The following is a 19,087-nucleotide window of genomic DNA, read 5'->3' as shown; positions in this document are numbered from 1 at the left end:
TTAGGTTATAAGGTTATAAGGTAGTGCCACGAGAGTAGAAGTGGATGATTACACACACAATGACATGAAGAACTGATTGCATAAAAGGAGAATGAATAAAATGAATGAGTAAATGTCAAAATCCCGCTGTCATTACACAATGTTCATGTGTGCGTGACCTCAACTCTACTGGCACTACCTATACAGTGCATTGTCGTTATTTAAACTCTAAAAGCACGTCGGAACTTGTTTTTAACGGCAACCCGCATCATTGGCCGCCGAATTCAATCAGGGCTTATCATGCCCCGCCGGGTGCGCAGGAGTGGGCTATTGGCGGCCGCCCGGGCGTGCTATCGCCGGCGGCAGGCCTCGCGCGCCGCTGCTTCGCGTGAAATATGTCCTTTGTCTAAGACTAGCTTGCTTTCGCGGCTCTCCCCGATGAAGAACAACTAAATTTTAAACATGAAACTACCGTGAGGCTCACCCATAATTTATGATATGGTAACGGATAACACGTCTTAAACCGAGTTTAGCTCGACATGTTTCAGTCTATTTCGTAGCCCTTCTTCTCAGGAGCACGCGACTCGGCGGCTGCCGCAACACGCACACCCTCGCGTGCTCCTGAGAAGAAGGGCTACGAAATAGCCCGAAACATGTCGAGCTAAACTCGGTTTAAGACGTGAGTTATCCGTTACTCCGTCCGTCATTAACTAAATTTTAATACAAACTTTTTCGTTTAATTCAATCAGGTGTTACTTTCCTAACCCGTGACCGTATGATGGCTACGTTTATGCAAGGAATGCGTGTTCATGCAGTTCCTCCGTTATTCCATGCATGGATTAAAAAAAAAGACAATTGAAAATGTTTATTTCAATAAAAAATAGTACATTAACAGTACAATAAGTTTAAACGAAGACAGATTACAAAAGAAAATACATTTACAAAAAAAATACAAAAGAAAATACATTTACTGACTGTACTTTTTATTGACTGTAAGTACTTAATTTTGATATTTTTTACTCTTATATCATTACACAAGATATGTAGTTTTTCCTACTTTGAACTGGTTTTGAACACGTTCTACGAATCTATTGTAGGGACACGAATACTTTAACTTTTATAAATGAGTAGAATGTTAATACAATAACATATATGTTATGCCAATCCAATTTATGAAAACCGATTTCATCAAAATTCTTGTATAAACACCCACTGGATCGAATCAATAAGATTATTATTTATTCACTTTAAAATTCAAAAATAGTTACTGCTTTTTTATATGAATAAACAGTCTTTGGAATTAAATTTGTTTAGGCATGACGTATAAAGAAAGAGCAAATAAGAAACTATGTTTTTTTTTGGTATATTATAAAATATTATACTTTTGAATCTTAATCATAATTTTTGATTTAGGAATTTCGTGGCAATTTCGCGAAAAAGGCCAAATTTAAAAAAGTCTATAAATTAAAAGTTGCTAGCACGAAAGTTTAAAGACAGATCCGTACAGTTTCGTGCCTAAAAAAGTATTTTCTCACTTCTCCATAGTTCCCGATTCGCGACAAATCTGGCAAATCTCTAAATAACCTCCGCAATCCTGGAGGAAGCCAATACTAAGGCCTTGAGCCGATATAAAAATGCGCACCGACAATACCAAGGTCATAAAACGGGCTTATTGGGATATTGGCCCATAATTCGCAGTTTGCAGGATTTGCCGACGCAATAACGTATTTTTAGCGAGTGACGTATTGCTTGTTTTCGAAAGATCGGAGGTGATAAATTTTCATGCAGATTGTCGTGTTTTGTTTCTAATCGAATCGGGAATTGTGACCATTTCTATGAACTTTTCTTAAGTAGCTAAGTATCAAAAAAAAACTTTTGCTCTTCTAATGGCTCTTTTACATGTAACTTTTACTATTACCAGCTGTTTCGGAGAGAATATCATTACTAAGAAAACTGCGCTGGAAGAAACTTGACAGAAAGTCATCTTCTCCACCCACACATACAACGTTATGTTCGGTTCGGTAAGGTAAATCTCGGAGTGAAACTTGGGCTTTGGTTCCCAAATGGACCAAGTGCGAATTGAGAACACAAACTGTAGAAATGTTTCATAAATTTCTTGCTTGAGAAGCTTAAAAGGGTCATAAAAAGTAAAAGTGTTGATTGGTGGTGTCTTCACCCCTATTGCATAAAATAATCTCATATATGTTGAAGAAAAAAAGTTTATCGTTTTGATAAACTAAACCAAATCGAGTTCATTTCCAAACAATTCGCCAGATCAAAAGCTAGTGCAGCGCCACATAACTATCGACAACTGAATAAAATAAAATAAAAATAATAAAATTCCCATTTGGCGCGACATCGGGATCGCACGTTCGCGCCTCATTCCGTAGCGCGGCAACGGCACGTCGCTCGTTATGGGCCAGTGATGGGGCACGTGTCGATAGGTTTCACGATAAACTTAGATTTAATGTCGATTTAAATTTAACGACATCACTCTAAAATGTAGAATTTTTCGTAGGTATATTAACTACACAAAACCAAGGGAACACATTTTTGCATCCTTATTCTTTCATCGCTCGAGTTGAATATCTATTTTCATATGCATGTATCCTTGTTCTGTATGCATTTTATTATTTCTCTATTTTTATAATAAATTAACTTGACGTGGTAATTTTGTTTTTTTATAAAATTTGAAGAATATACACTGCAATAAAAACCTATATCGAACAATAAACTACTGAAATAAACGGTCCAAATCACAATTGAAATGAATGAAAATGTAAGGACATAAGTTTTAAGAATTTGAATAATTTATGTGATCATCGCCGATGCCGTGGTGGCCGAGCGGTTTGACCTATGGCCTCTCAAGCAGAGGATCGTGGGTTCAAGTACCGGCTCGCACCTCTAAGTTTTACGGGATTCATGTGCGAAATTACATTTGAAATTTACCACGAGCTTTACGGTGAAGGAAAACATCGTGAGGAAACCTGCACAAACCTGCGAAGAAATTCAATGGTGTGTGTGAAATTCCCGATCCGCACTGTGCCCGCGTGGGAACTACGGCCCAAGCCCTCTCATTCCGAGAGGAGGCCTGTGCCCAGCAGTGGGACGTATATAGGCTGGGATGATGTGATCATCTTTGAATTTTCCGAAGCTATGTTAACATAATATTGCTATATAATTTTATAAATTTAATTTAATCAAATTAAAGCCGACCTGATTTATCGATATCGACTAACAACTCCGAGCAGGAGCGACGTATTTAAAAAATGTCCATCAAGAGCGCGCGCCCGCACGTGCGCATTCCGCGGTTATTGCGCCACCGCCGCGTTCTTATCGGTAAATACTTACAAATATTCAACTCTGTTGGAGTACATAATGATCAAGTTTAAAATTCCTTTAAAATCAAAAAGATGGCTTGTAATACTTTTATTTTATGCAAGGTCAGATTTAGCTGTAATTTACATTAGAATTGATAGCTGTAGTACCTATCCTATAGACTCCTTATAGTGCAAACAATTATTTTATCCCGTAGAAACCCTTCCTCCTACCGTCTCAAACTATCTCCATACCAAATTTAATCTAAATAAAACTAGCGGTGTAAATTTGAAGAGGTGGTGAATTACGTTTATCGCTATCCTGAGTAACTACGCAGTTTTCTGGGATAACAACTATTGTAAATACGAGAACGACAAAAAACGTATTATATCAAAATCGAAATAAAAAATAACCATTTAATTTCGTGTTGGCATTTGTCGTAGAAAATGGAGTTAAAGAATGTTACAGGCTTAAAAATACTTCATTGATTTCTAATTTATCAATGAACTTGATTTTTTTTACCTGCTCTTTCACTATAAACGCGTGCTTTAGTAGCAAAGGAACGAGGTATGGTTTAATCTTTTAAAAATACATCAAAACTTTTCAAAGCTATCTATTTTATATAATCGTCTTATATCTATTCAGTTAACGAGTATCTACTAGATAATATAGACTAGATATTGTTTTCAAAATGTTCCACTGACCTTATCTTATCTTATCTACAAAATGATTTATATAACATTAATGTAATATTGATTGTAATTTAATTATTTCCTATTTTTTTTTATTGTATAATTATTTAAATTCATAACTTAAAAATTTGTATGCTGAAAGGCAAGACATGAAGGACAGGACATCAAATTATTGTACATCTATATATTCAATTTAATAATTGTATATAGGAACTCATGTTTGACAAATAAATTATCTTTATCTTTTTCACATACTTAACGAAAATAGTGATGTCCCCAAATATATCGATGAATTAACTCGACAGAAGCCGCATCTAAAAAATGCTATCACCGCGGCGCCCGCATTCCTAGTATATTGGCGCGCCGGATATCGAAGAACAATGCGCATACTTAGCAAGGGGTTACGGAATTTAGAAATTGGGACGGCATTTTTCGGTTTTCGGCGATATTGACAGGTGCATCGGTGTTTTCTATCGATAGCTTACAGTGCTGGATAGTTAGTTACAGCAATTTGTCTTAGATTCATATTAGGTACATACCTAAAGCAATTTTCAGATGAGAAAAGGATTTAATGCTATTGGTTGTGTAATGGACACATTGAAAATCTACTTTTTACTAAGAGAAAGAAATTATCAGGGCACAAACTCACTCCCTGATAATATTTCGTCTATTATTATTATTATTATGATTATTTCTGAACGCAAACGAAGCAAAAGTTAGATACTTATACAAACTTACCTAGTTTTTACCCAATTTATCGTTGCCTCGCGGGAGCTAATTATTATTTGAAAACTAAATGCCAATTTCATCCAAATTCGTTGTGCGGTAGAGTGATGGAGAAACAAACATCCAAACTTTTTATTAATAACTAGCTTTGGTCCGCGGCTTCGTCCGCGTGCAATTCAGTTATCGCGCGCTGTTATAAAAAGTAGCATAATGTCACTTTCTAGCCTATAAACCAATGCCGAAAATCGCGTCGATCTGTGGCTCCGTTTCAACGTGAAAGACGGACAAATTTACAAATAAAATATTATATATAGTATGGATTATTTAGCATGGTGAGATTTTACAAAAATCGATACTTCACCGCCCCTTCCCTACCGGCCGTCTCCATTCGCAGACTCCGTCGATCCAACATCCCGCTGTTCACTTATTGACTCTGAACTACTCGGTGTCACAACGTTCTATGTTCCTGTTATACGATATCAAAAGTCAACCTTCAGGTTAACTTTAATGTTTTTTTTTATATAACGTGTGACAAATTAGCATACGGGTCGCCTGATGGGAAGCAATCACCGCCGCCCATGGACACCTGCCAACACAAGGGGGGGGGAAGTTTTTTAAACTTAGGCGATTCTCACTCGTAGTTTATCATCATCATCCCAGCCTGTATACGTCCCACTGCTGGGCATAGTTTAAACAAGGTGTTAATTAAATAACTCAAAACCTGAAAGTAGTTCGTTCAAAATCGGGTGTAGAATCGATTACACTATATTCTAAAGCAAGGCCCGAATGCATAACAAAGTACAGTCGAACAAGTTAAATCATGAGCCAAGGTGGTACCTTTTAATAATCAATTTCACTAAGATTTCCTTGGCAAAATTATAAGATGTCAACATGAGATTAGTAGCACAAAGGTTCCTCCCTGGGTCATGATTCAATTTATTTATTTATTCGACTGTACAAGCAAACAATATTAGTGATTTTGCATTGAGATTGACTAATACTATAAGCTTGGTTGTTTTTTTAATTACTTTTTAGGGTTCCGTATTCAACCAGGAACTCTTATAGTTTCACCATGTCCGTCCGTTTGTCTGTCTGTCCCCGGCTAAGCTCAGAGACCGTTAGTATTAGAAAGCTGTAATATGGCATGAATATACATATCACTCACACCTATTAAGGGGTAAAATAAAAAAAAACTACAAACATTTTCTTTAGCGTAACTCCCATCTGGACTTAAAGGGGGGGGACGTTGGATAGGTCCATTGGGGGGTTGTCAAGACGATTTTTCGATTCAGAGATCTGTTTGCGAAATATTCAACTTTAAAGTGCAAAATCGAGCTTTGCCCCTCTCTAAAATCTAAACTGTTGGGTGGGAAAATTTGAAAAAGTCATGATGGTAGGTAGTTGTACGAGTAAGTATATTAAATTTATAAGGAAAATGATATAGGCTAAGTTTCCTGGAGAATTTATTAGTAGTTTTAGAGTAGGTAGCAGCATAAGGTAATGTACCTAAACTTGTAAGATTCCGTACACAAAACGAAATCCTTAGAAAAATATTACTTGGCGTTTCTGACATGGTCTTGGCCGGCTTTTTCACTTTGCCTAGTCTAAAAGTGGCGAAAGTAATGTTATTTAACCTAACTGTAGTTTCAAAATAGTTTATTTTATTTTATTAAAATGATTAGTAATACGCTGTTCGTTTCTTTTAAGGTGCTATGTTGATTAGGAGGATTTTTTGGTTCATTTTTTCGTCGGCATCAATAAATATATATTTTTCACATTTAATTTTGAGTCTGTTCGATTCCCAAACCAAGCAAGCCATACTTAAATTATAATATATATTTTAAGGTACATACTTTCACTTCATGCTACAATGTCTTGGGACGCCCTCTATAAGCTGCGATAATGATGATGGTAATAAAATACATATCTACTAGTAATTTTTGAAAAAAATGCGTTTTCAATAAAAATATCAAAATTGTGTGTACGTTTCTGCTATAAACAACGAAGAATAAAAGTGGCAAAAATAGTTGCTTGATAATATAATTTCTAAGATAACAGTAACACCCTGGTGTTTAGTGCTGGTATACGCCCGCTTACTTCCTTATCAATTGTCTGCATACAAATGAGTTACTTAGAAATATATAGTTGAGTAAAATCTTTATTCAAATGTTTTGCAAGGCTTTGCGATTTTTTTCCACCCTCCTTTAGAAACATTGTATTGAGACGGTAACGCTTTTGTAGTTTTAGGAAGAAACTAAAGGTTTGGTTTATGACTACCCTTTTGTAAAATTAACAAGTTTTTTGTTAAAATCTATGGCAAATTACAACATGGTAGTGGTTGCGAAATGGTATAATATTGGCTGTATTTCAAAGTAATATAATGAGTTCAGAAACTCGATAGAAGTGATACTTTTGTTCTTCTACTTTGATACAGTAGGTAATATCAAAATCATCATCATCATCAGCCAGAAGACGTCCACTGCTGAGCAAAAGCCTCCCCCTTAGAACGCCACAATGAACGACAACTCGCCACTTGCATCCACCGGTTTCCCGCAACTCTCACGTGCCAAAATATTATGAGACTATTACATACAATAATGAAATATATATTATTGTATTGAAAAACATGCCAATTTGTGAGTATGCATGTGTAGGTATGTACGTGAATAACAACAAGAAGTATTTTATTAAACAATTACCTACTTAGTGAATGAATACAAATAATTATTTAAACTACTATCTAAACACATATAATATTGGCCATTAATAGAGTTCGAGAATACTAGACATGTTTTTACTTTTAGTTTTTATTAAAAAAAAATAACGCTATGTTTTTTATTTATTTCACACTTTCTTTATATTCTTGTGAACATGGTACACGTTAAAAGTATTATAACATTTATATAATATATTTGGCATGAACTTATTATCACCTTTCAATTGATACCCACACAGTAAAAAAATAATCGCATACACAATTTTGAAATAAAATAATACTCTGTCAGTTTGACAGTTTTGACGAATCCATTGATAAGTAATATGTTGCAAATCGTCAAGCCGTTTAGGCTACAGAGAGGACCAAAGAAATAGACGTACTTATATTAATATGCTCGAAAACATAACCCTCCGTCAGCCGGGCCGGTAAAAACAACAGATACTTACCGACCGAGAATTCTATGATTCAGACAATAATACCTATTGTGTGTACTCACAATGACTTAAACTTAAACCTTAAAGAAATGGTGGGTATTGCTGCCCTTTTGTACTATTACCTCCCAAATAGATAATAATTTAACGTAAACAATGGAAATAACTGAAAAGCAGCTACATCGGTTTACCTGTTACCTACTAAAACTTCAAAGCAAAATTAGATAATTTTAAGTATCGTTTTTATATTTTAATATTTAGTTCAGAAGTGGTTTTTACACTTAACACTCTACGAGTATACCTACACCTACGTTGACATGTAGTAATTCACTAGGTACAGTCGGTTCCCTAACTTATGTATCCACTTTTTAACCCCCGACGCAAAAAGAGGGGTGTTATAAGTTTGACCGCTATGTGTGTCTGTGTGCGTCTGTCTGTGGCACCGTTGCTCTTAAGCGGGTGGATTTGAATGCGGTTTTTTATTTGAAAGCAAATTTTATAGCGATGATTTTTAGACATGTTTTATCAAAGTCGGTTTAGCCGTTTTTGAGATATTGAACTTTGAAGTGACAAAGTCGGGTGTTTTCTAACTTTTTGTTTGTTAGGTCAGGTTGTTTACTTTTTAGTTGTCTTTTTTGTCGGCATTTTTTTATTTTTGATGGCGTTTTTATTGTGTCGGGGGTTTTTAAATTTTAAATTTGTTTTTTATTTCATCTTTTTTAAACTGGTATATTTTTTTAAGTAGGTATACAAGTGTGTTGGATATCCTGGCAGCAGCCAGCTCATCGTGTTGCCACCATTGCATTGTATGTAGAATCAAATACTGATCAAAAGGAATCAAACACGACATAATATCTGCTATTATTTTTTTAAGAGTAACTGGTGTGCTGGATATCCTGGCTGCAGCATCAGCTCGTCGTGTTGCTACCACTGCATTGTATGTAGAATCAAATACTGATCGAAACGAATCTATACACGATATATCTGCTATCGTTTTATCGAGAATGTACCTACTAGTGTTCTGGATATCCTGGCTGCAGCATCAGGCCGAGAATTCCATATTCTTGCATAGTTATATAGCATACATGGGTGTTTCAAATCTTAGATCCCAAATATGTTTGAAAGTAAATTAAATTCCCATTATGCGTATATGATTCCTACCGCAGCGAACAAAAGAGGTGATGATCTTGAAACGGCTGAACCGATTTTGATAAAACATGTCTAGGAACCATCGCTAGAAAACCTGCTTTCAAATAAAAAAAAACCGCATTCAAATCAGACAGACACACATAGCGGTCAAACTTATAACACCCCTCTTTTTGCGTCGGGGGTTAAAAAGTGAATACTTATGTTATACTCAAAAGTTCTCACTATTTAGTTAGTTAGAATATCAAAAAATATTGGCAACGTGCCATAGGAACCCTATTAATGTGACTCCGCTATATGTCTGTCTGTCCGTCCGTCTGTCACAGGGCTCTATCTCTTGAGCCGTAATAGTAAGACACTTGAAATTTTCACAAATTATGTATAACTGTGGCCGCTATAACAACAAAATATACTAAAAACAGCATAAAATTAATATTTAAGGGGGGCTTCCATACAACAAACGTGATTTTTTTGCTAATGTCTAATGTTGTATAGATAATGGTACGGAACCCTTCGTGCGCGAGGTCGACTCGCACTTGGCCGGTTTTTTGCTGTTATCATAATCAATTGAACAGCGTGACTTCACGTGGTACTTCAACTGGGTATATCTTCATATTTTTTGTTATCATTAAAAAAAGAAAAAAAAATAGGTATCCAACCATCCCAACCTATATACGTCCCACTTCTGGTAGTTCCCACGTGGGCCCAGTGCGGATTGGGAACTTCACACTCACCATTAAATTGTTTCGCAGGTTTGCTCGCGATGTTTTCCTTCACCGTAAAGCTCGGGGTAATTCCAAATGTAATTTCGCACATGACACATGTAATTTCGAAACACTACAATAATTGATTTACTGTCATTTGGTGCAAATGGAAAATGGTCAACTCGAAATTATACGTCAAAGAAGAAAAATGAAAATTTGAAATACGTTAAAATGGAAAATTGACCATCCTGAATATCGTCGAAAATGGAGCCTTGTCCTATGGTATAATTACAAATTTTAATGTATGCCGAAAAAAAAGACCACGTACACTCAAAAATATCACGAATTGTAAATATTTATTTTCCGACCGAAATCATTTGTTTTGGGCCTATATATTATAAGACTTGATTTAGACAACATTCAGTTATTTCTTATTTAATTTTGCTCCTAATCAATAATGGACAATATTCCATTTGGGTTTAATTAATTTAAAACAAAAATTGGTTGTCAATATTTTTCAGCATAATAAAATTTTGACAAAATTCATTTTGGTTCATATTCAAAATGGTCAATTCAAGTGGACGATTATCAATTTGCACCGAATGACAGTAAATCCAATTATTGTAACGCAAGCCTTCATAGCATGTAAAGTTTTACCGACAAATCTACAAATAAATGAAGACTAGGGAAAATAACTTAATTTAGATTCAAATAATTCTGCCCTCCTGAGCCAAAAGGCGCTATCTCAAAAAAAACGCTTTTCTGTCATTTACACCATGTGATGCAGAATATTTTAAGCTAGATAGTATATAGTAGTAATAGTATAATAACTCAAAAGTTTTTTGAGATAGCGTCTTTTGGCTAAGGAGGGCAGAATAGACACTCGACATTATGTCACTGACAAAAAATTGTCACGTTGGCGAAATATGGGTTTGGTAGGTAGGTTCAGTTAATTGGAAATTTCCTTTAACATCTTACTCGTAATAATATTAGTATGAAATAAAGATATGTAGTAAGAAATGAACACGTTTATTTACACAATTTCGACATGCACGCATACAACAATAACCTAACCAACAGAAAGTAGGAAACCCCCGACTTTGTCATTCCAAAGTTCAATATCTCAAAAACGGCTACAGCGATTTTGATAAACTATGTCTAAGAACCATCGCTAGAAAACCTGCTTTCAATAAAAAAGGGGTTAAAAAAAGATATATACAAATACAGGGACGCAACCATAACTTAATCACTAACAATCGGGATGTAGAAATAGTTAAAAGTTACAAGTTTTTACATGTTTATTTTACTTTCATGACATTGGTAACCTACGTCGTGTGTAAAAATAGATTATAAATACTTGCCTAAAAATAAAAAGTACCTACATTAAATAAGAAGAGCAACATATGTACAAAAGTGAACTTATGTCTAATATATCCTTGTGTTAACATTGTTTTTTTTTTAACTACTTACAATAATATACAAAAAATATCAAATATGTTATTACAAAAGCAAAGAAAATAAAACTAATATACTTAATGTATTTTTAGCTCAAAAACCTATATCGTAGCTAAGTACTGAATTAAATACATTATTAAGGTAACTGCTGATTTTGTTATACAGAGTAGGTACGAGTGCATGTATCATAATAAACTGGCTGGTGCCCACTAAGTTAGACATCTGAAAGCTGGTAGACTCAAAAATTGTATGACACTGTTTTGTAAAAAAAAAACAAACGAAAATTAACTATATTTTTTATAATTTATTGAATCAGGCGTTACTTTGCGGAGGTCCATATCAATGAACTAAAATAACAACACAACAACAACTAACAACTGGTAGCATGGTGTACGGTTGTGTCACTCTGAAGATGAGCTCTGGTTGAGTTCGAAACGCGTCAGTGTAGTGTGGTGGTGGTGATAGATGGGTTTGTGTGATTTGTGTGTGTTCTTACAGTGTGGAGGTGGAGGAACTGCATGAACACGGCATATTTTGCATAAGCTTAGCTATCGTAAGGTCGCGGGTGAGCAAGGAAATTATTTTAGTACTGTTTCCTGTCAGTTGTTTTATTATAGTTATCTATCATTGAGCGTGGTTCAACTAATATGTCTAACACAGCTATTTCGTAGTATAGATTACCAAAACAAAAACTTAATTGCTTACAATGAAGTTAATGTGGGTAAGAACATTTAATACCTTCTTAATCACATCTCGGATTTAATGCGAACCTGTGGTCACTTGTAAATGATTTTGCTAGCAATAAAGTAATTAGTTTTCGGAAACCATTTACATATAATGCGTTAAAACATTTCATCTGACCACCGATGTGTCTCAACTAGAGTATATAATCGGTCATTTCGGAAGTCTCGGTCATATTAGTTCGTGACATCGACAGCGAAGCTACTTCTGTTTTACATTTATAATTTCTCATATTAAGTACAAAACCATCCAAAGCTTCTATTCTGGTAAGTAATATTTTATTTCTAAACTTGTTTGCCATTGTAATTTTTTTACCTGTGAAGCATGTCGTAATTTTTAATGTATCTTCTTTTAAAGATTAAACAATTTAGATTTAGATTTTTGTAGTTTATACAACATTATATCTTACACAGGTACTAGTTTTATGATTCAATTGTGTAGTGTTCATATTTTTCTTTTCATTATAAGCTAGTGTAAAGGTGTATACATTTTTTTCTAAAGCAATTAATCATAACAACAAACTCGAGAGAAACCTGATTCTTTGAGTGAGATATTTTATTGTAAGCGTTCATTACTCGTATTAGGGTTTTGATTTTACAGATACTAATTGGTTTTTATGATTGAGACTGCATTGCGCTGGTTTTCAACCCTAATTCTGTGATCTAAGACAACAATTATTTTTGGCTAAGTCCTAAAGCAAGCAATAATAGATATTAAACACCCAAGACTCAAGAACAAACATAAATATTTTAATCGATAATGTCTGCCCTGATCGGGAATCGAACCCGGAACCTCAAGTTTTGTAGTCTTCTTTGACTACACGGATGCCGGTCATCCGGTCGTTATATTATTATAAAAGTCAAAATACGAGTATCTTTATTTAATTACATAAGTTTAATTAAATAAATAGATAATAATAGTAAAATTTTAAAAGGGAAATTAAAAAAAAGTTATGAGAAGCACTTACGAGTGTCAAAAAAATCTACCACCGGTTCGGAAAAACCTCTGTTGAGAAGAATCCGGCAAGAAACTCAACATAGTATATATTATATGTATATAAATATTTTAACGGATTTACAATGTTGTTTAAAGATTACAAGTATTTAGCATAACTACGTACATTTTTTAACACAGTAGATTCGCCATTGGAAGTAAGCAATTTATTTCCAAATATCCCTGTCCATGATTATAATTTTTTTTTTAATAGCCTTAGATGTTAATGTACTTATTTATTTTTGAGTTCAAATATATATCTTAACAAGGTATTTAAACTTTAGTTAGCGCATTACTACCAAATTTGTTAACTTGCACAATACTCGTAAAGTAAACGTAAAAGTTATAATGACTAACGCATATATGCACGTTACTTTCAGGTACCGCAGTACCAACGGCAGCTTAGTTTAAAGGTGGAGAAACCTAACACCTACTTCTACTCTTGAAGAAGCTACTTCCTGGCCTTCAAAAGAATAAAGTATGGCAGCACCTGGTCCAAGCCGCGAGGAAACCACCCCTCTACTCCAAAACCACGAAGATGGCACCCCAGAGATTTACAATGAGGTAGCCGTGGTAGCACTCGGCCAAAGTGATGAAGAATCTACCTCTGATTCTAGGAACCAAGAAGTGGCAGCAGCACTTGATCCTGGTGATAACGAGGCTGGCCCTCACGGTATTGAGGAAGATTTGGTACGTGGTCCGAGACGACGTAGATTTGTACCCGCAGATCATTCCATTGCCAGAAATCGGACCAGAGACGGAGATCTTGGTTTGGGGTTCGTGATTGAAGAGATGGGTGACGATGGGGTACCTGTTGTGTCAGCTCAACGCGGGTACGACGTCGTCGAAGAAGACGACGAACTGACTGATTCTGACGATGTCGAAAGCGAAGCAGATTCGTGCTATTGTTCAGACGAATCTGAAAATGACCTCTTCCGTCCCCCTGTCCTGCTGCTCCCTGTTCGAAACATAATTGTTTATCATTGGTACAATTATCGGAACAGATGATTATAAAATAAGCGAACCAACTCCTGAAAAAGTCACGTTTGGTCTTAGTTACGACGTAGCTGCCTGTAAAGAAGGCATCTCTGCCTCAGCAGCAAAGAAGCCGCCGTAACACCTGGCCGGAGCCGAGAAGTCACTACTTGGCTCTATAGAAGAATCCCCGTAGATGTCCCCGGGCTTCGAAATAAGGTATATGATCTATTTCCATCTGTTTCACTTCTGTAACTTTCTTAAAAAGTAATTTTCTAATGATTCCTCCCGAAGACAACACAAATCTATTTTTAAAGAGCCTTATTTTCGTCCAAATTTTACAAAACCCATTTCATCTAGTTTTATAACATTGCTTATTTTGTATTTCTTCTAGGTGTCGTAGTAGGAGCACATAACAGCACCGGTGGTAGTAGTGCGCCGTACACCTCGCGTGTGTGAGTACACGCACGCAAGGATGAGCTGGCTCCCTGCTCCGGTACGTAACTTTGTTGACTTTGACCAACTCGTGTTTGACATGATAGTCGTTAGAATTACATTGTATAACGAAAAAGTATGTAACGTTTGTTTTCACACCTGTAGCATCTGGTCCCAGCCGAGACGAAGCTACCCATTAAGAAGACACATCCAAAATCCATAACGAGGTAGCTGCGGAAGTGCCTGGTCCTGATCCTGATAAAGAGGCTGGCCCTGTGATTGATTCTAACGGTGTCGGATAGCACCGAGTGTAATGTTGTGCCGCGCACTTCGCGCGTGCGTATACGCTACTTGCGCCCTAAGACTAGCAGGGTCCCTACCTACGTAGGTACGTAACTTTGTTTATTTGGACCAAACACTCGTATTAGGCATGACAACCACTCATACGTTGTACAATGAAGCAATATGTTGAAGCTGGCACCTAGTCTGAGCCGAGAAAAAGTTTGATCCAAAAACCACTAAAAAGACACCTCCGGGGTCCACAACGAGATAGCCGCGGCAGCGCCTGGCCAGAGCGGTGAACAAGCAACCTCAGATGCTAGCCATAAAAAGGCTGGCCCTGGGCCCGACTCTAACAGCATTGAAGAAAACCTAGTACGTGATTCTAGTCGACGGAGATTCATACCTGCAGATCATTACAACGCCGCAGATCCCCAGAGATGAAAATCTTGGTTTACCGTTCATATTTGAAGAGATGGGTGACAATGGGGTACCTGTGGTACCAGCAGAGTATGGGCACGATGTCATCAAAGAAAACGGGGATGAACTAACTAACTTTGAGCCAGATGTCAGTCCTGTCGAAAACGAAGTGAATTCGTGCCATTTTTTTATTACACGAATTTGAAAATATCCGCTTTCATTGCCATGTCCTGCCACTCCCTCCTGCTATCCTAATTCTCGCTACTGTTGCTGCGATATGACAGCACCGGGTGTAACGTTGTGACAATGGGGTATCTGAGGTACCAGCAGTGAAGAAGACGAGGATGAACTGACTAACTTTGAACCAGATGTCAGCCCTGTCGAAAGTGAACTTAATTCGTGCCATTTTTTATCAGACGAATTTGAAAGTATCCACTGCCATTGCCCTGTCCTGCCACTCCCTCCTCCAATTCTAATTCTCGCTACTGTTGCTGCGATATGACAGCACCGGGTGTAACGTTGTGACAATGGGGTATCTGAGGTACCAGCAGTGCACGACGTTGCCGAAGAAGACGAGGATGAACTAACTGACTTTCAACTAGATGTCAGTCCTGTCGAAACTGAACTGAATTCGTGCTATTTTTTATTAGACTAATTTAAAAGTATCCACTTCCATTGTCCTGTCCTGCCACTCCATCTTCCAATTCTTATTCTCGCTACTGTTGCTGCGATATGATAGCACCGGGTGTAACGTTGTGATAATGGAGTACCTGTGGTACCAGCAGAGCGTGAGCACGACGTTGTCGAAGAAGACGAGGATGAACTGACTAACTTTGAACCAGATGTCAGTCCTGTCGAAAGCGAAGTGAATTCGTGCTATTTTTTATTACACGAATTTAAAAATATCCACTTTCATTGCCATGTCCTGCCACTCCCTCCTCCAATTCTAATCCTCGCTACTGTTGCTGCGATATGACAGCACCGGGTGTAACGTTGTGACAATGGGTACCTGTGGTACCAGCAGTGCACGACGTTGTCAATGAAGACGAGGATGAACTAACTGACTTTGAACTAGATGTCAGTCCTGTCGAAAGCGAAGTGAATTCGTGCTATTTTTTATTAGACGAATTTAAAAGTGTCCACTTTCCATTACCCTGTCCCGCCACTCCCTCCTCCAATTCTAATCCTCGCTACTGTGGCTGCGATATGACAGCACCGGGTGTAACGTTGTGCCACGCACTTTGTGCGTGTTTATGCGCTACATGCGCCTTAAGAAAAGCAGGGTACCTGCTCTAATACGTAGCTTTGTTGACTTTAATTAGACACTCATATATATTAAATTAGTGACTTTAATCTATGCTTGGCAAGCACTTCCGTCTGAACGACCTCAGCAAGTCAGCTGGGGATCAGTGACGTCATAGTTGCTTTCACGGTGTTCTACCTTGGGATATAAAGAGAGAATCCTGTCCGAAGGTGCCAGGGGTATAGAATGACGAGCCTCTTAGTCCGTGGTAAGGAATATGAAACAAGTTTAACAATAAAAATCTCTCTGCAGATGCAGATGCGTGTGCACTGTTCCTTGTGTTGGAGATAATGCGCAAGAGTTTTGCGGAGATACAAGACATGCTCGCCGCAAGTGCGTATAATGCGGGCGGACATAGGGCATGAGCTTCGCGAAGATACAGGACATACTGACCATCCAGTGACCAGACCCAACCAGTCTCGACATTGCGTGCGCCAGACTGGTTGGGAACTACCTACAAGTAGTTACGTAGTAGTAAGACATACTTGTACAGACATCAAAATACTGTCTTAAATACGATTGGTATTCAAGTGTTTATTTTTTAATATTATTTATTGTTACTTTTGTAAGTTTTAAGGTTTCATTTTTTTATTTGGTATTACTGTTATAAACAATTGTAATTTTCAAAAAAGCTAAATTTATTTTTTTTACCTTAGTTTTGCTTCTATTTGTGTTACTTTATATTATTTTTTAAGTTTGTAGTTTTTAATGTTTAGTTTTAAATATTTTTTATTTCTTATGGATTTTAATTTTTTTCTTCTTTAATTATTACTAATTACAATTTTACACTATCGTAAGTCCATAAAATACTTTATATTTATTTAAGAACTTTCTTAGTTTTATGTATTAACTCTTAAATTAGGTATTACAGTTAAAAGTTAAAAAAAAAATAAGAAATAGATTTTGTGTTTTATTATTAACTAGCCATTACCAAGTCGTCGGTATAGCAGTAGATCTAACTAGGTAAATGAGATTAACATTATATCAAAACCAAAGCCCCAAATACAACAGAACAAAAAGGAACGAAAATTTCGGTGAATAACTGTTGATTTCGTGTTTACCTACTTTGTTAATATCTAAAACATTGAAAAATATTATCTGACACTGCTTTCAGTCAGTTTTTCCAGTTCTTAACTATCTTCTGTTTGAACTGAAAATAAATACTTTGCTCACCGGCGACCAATCTATGTACATAATAATGGAAAGCATCTTTATGCTGCCATGGCCGAGTAGAATATGCTGATGTAACAGCATCTGTGCAGGCTTACGGTATATTTGAACTATTTAAATTAAAATGCAATGATTTTATTGAACACCAATACATAGCAAGCAGTACAGAAAACAGGTTTATATATATGTAGGTCCAGAGATATTACAAGGAAAGCGATAGACAGCCTTATCACGGTTATCACTTTCCGCTTACTTTTGTAATCATTAAATCTAAAAAGTTTAATGAACAATTTTCCTCTAAAGATTTTCCTCTTAAACTTTATGAGGTGTCTCTTGTTAAACCATACCTAAACCATTCTTCTGCTTCCCAGCTGGTACGTCTAGACAGAATGAAGTAGCTACATCTGGTCACCGCTGGCTGTTCACAAACGTGTGTCGTGATGTCTATTTACTTCTGGCCTTGACCTCACCTGGTGATAAGGGCATGAAGAAATTTAATATCTCACTGGTTCAGTCACTTCATCGTCTTCTGTGGTGATATACATACAAGCTCGTGTGGGTCGTAGACGCCAGGAGTTCCACTTCCACGGCAGAAGATCGGCACGGTCTTTTGGCAGAGAATGTGGATGCGTTCTCCCGCCAGGAATGGCAGCTATAAGGGCAGAAACTGATGTTTTTGATTTTGTTGGTGGTTGATGGTGTCTGATGCTGGTTATTGATGGATTGCCGCAAGCTGAGAACTGCTGCATATCATTTAAAAAGATAGGTACCTACTAACAGTTTCTTAGCTAAGCTAAGTTGGACGGATGGAAAGACACACAAAGCGATATGGTGAAACTGAAAGGGTCCTTGTTAGGGCTACGGAATCCTAATTCCATAATTGATTTAGAAACAGCAAGAAATGATTACGTAACAATTGGAAATAGTCATTAAAATTGTTATGATTTACATTACAGGTTAATGATTATAAATACAACATTTTCCAATAAAACTGATCAGAATTGTTTTCCTACCTTCTCTAATCCTTAAATTGATAAAAATACGTACTAATATTATTAGACTGATAATATATCGAGTAACCTAGACCACTACGACGGACGGATGATCTGGCTAAAGCCATGGGTTCATGGTGAATTCAGGCCGCTTCCGACCGAAGCAACTGGAGGTCTGAGGGAGGCCTATGTCCAACAGAGAACATCTTACAGCTGGTATGATGATGATAATGATGATGATGGACCATTCTACCTTCTTTTATTTCCATTATTTAAGCTTATACATTTAAAATAACGACCACCGACCTGTTTACCGCCGCACTGTCGAAATTCTTGCCTTCGCTAGTTTTTTTCTCTATCTTCATCACAATGTTAACTTTAATTGAAACATAAATGTAACTTTAAGCTATTTCATTTTATATTAAAATACGTAAAAATGAATCTGGTCTTAATCGGGCGGCAGATGCGAAAGGAATAAGCAGATTTTGCCCGTAAAGAGTTTAAATTACCCAAGGAAAACAAATATATGAATATGATTATAGTCTATAGGTTATTTTCTATACCGGTAAGGCCCCGTTTAGATTGTTCCAGTAGAATCATTCCAGTAGCGGG

At 36.6% G+C, this 19,087-nt stretch overlaps 2 protein-coding genes across 5 annotated transcripts in view; one reads left to right on the top strand and one right to left on the bottom strand.

The window, feature by feature from the left end:
- The window catches only part of LOC141442422 (complexin-like), a 362,634-nt gene that overhangs the window by 62,538 nt on the left and 281,009 nt on the right, over positions 1 to 19,087 (bottom strand). The window lies entirely within an intron of this gene.
- LOC141442313 (uncharacterized) lies at positions 11,962 to 14,286 on the top strand. Of its 2 annotated transcripts, XR_012452919.1 has the most exons (3): positions 11,962 to 12,174; positions 13,282 to 14,095; positions 14,271 to 14,286. XR_012452919.1 is itself a non-coding variant. In XM_074107270.1 (2 exons), exon 2 carries the CDS (start codon positions 13,382 to 13,384, stop codon positions 13,907 to 13,909), a length of 528 nt encoding a protein of 175 aa, XP_073963371.1. In that variant the 5' UTR covers positions 11,962 to 12,174; positions 13,282 to 13,381; the 3' UTR covers positions 13,910 to 14,278. The 2 variants fall into 2 exon arrangements, 1 of the variants encoding a protein (XP_073963371.1); XM_074107270.1 differs by having other exon boundaries at positions 13,282 to 14,278.

The sequence above is a fragment of the Choristoneura fumiferana genome, chromosome 25 (assembly GCF_025370935.1).
Source record: "Choristoneura fumiferana chromosome 25, NRCan_CFum_1, whole genome shotgun sequence".
Lineage (NCBI taxonomy): Eukaryota > Metazoa > Arthropoda > Insecta > Lepidoptera > Tortricidae > Choristoneura > Choristoneura fumiferana.
Note: the sequence above shows the minus strand (reverse complement) of the source record. Positions and strands in the feature narration are given on the sequence as shown.

Bases quoted from the DNA above. Each gene is read 5' to 3' on its own strand.
- LOC141442313 (XM_074107270.1), top strand. From the start codon at position 13,382: ATGGCAGCACCTGGTCCAAGCCGCGAGGAAACCACCCCTCTACTCCAA.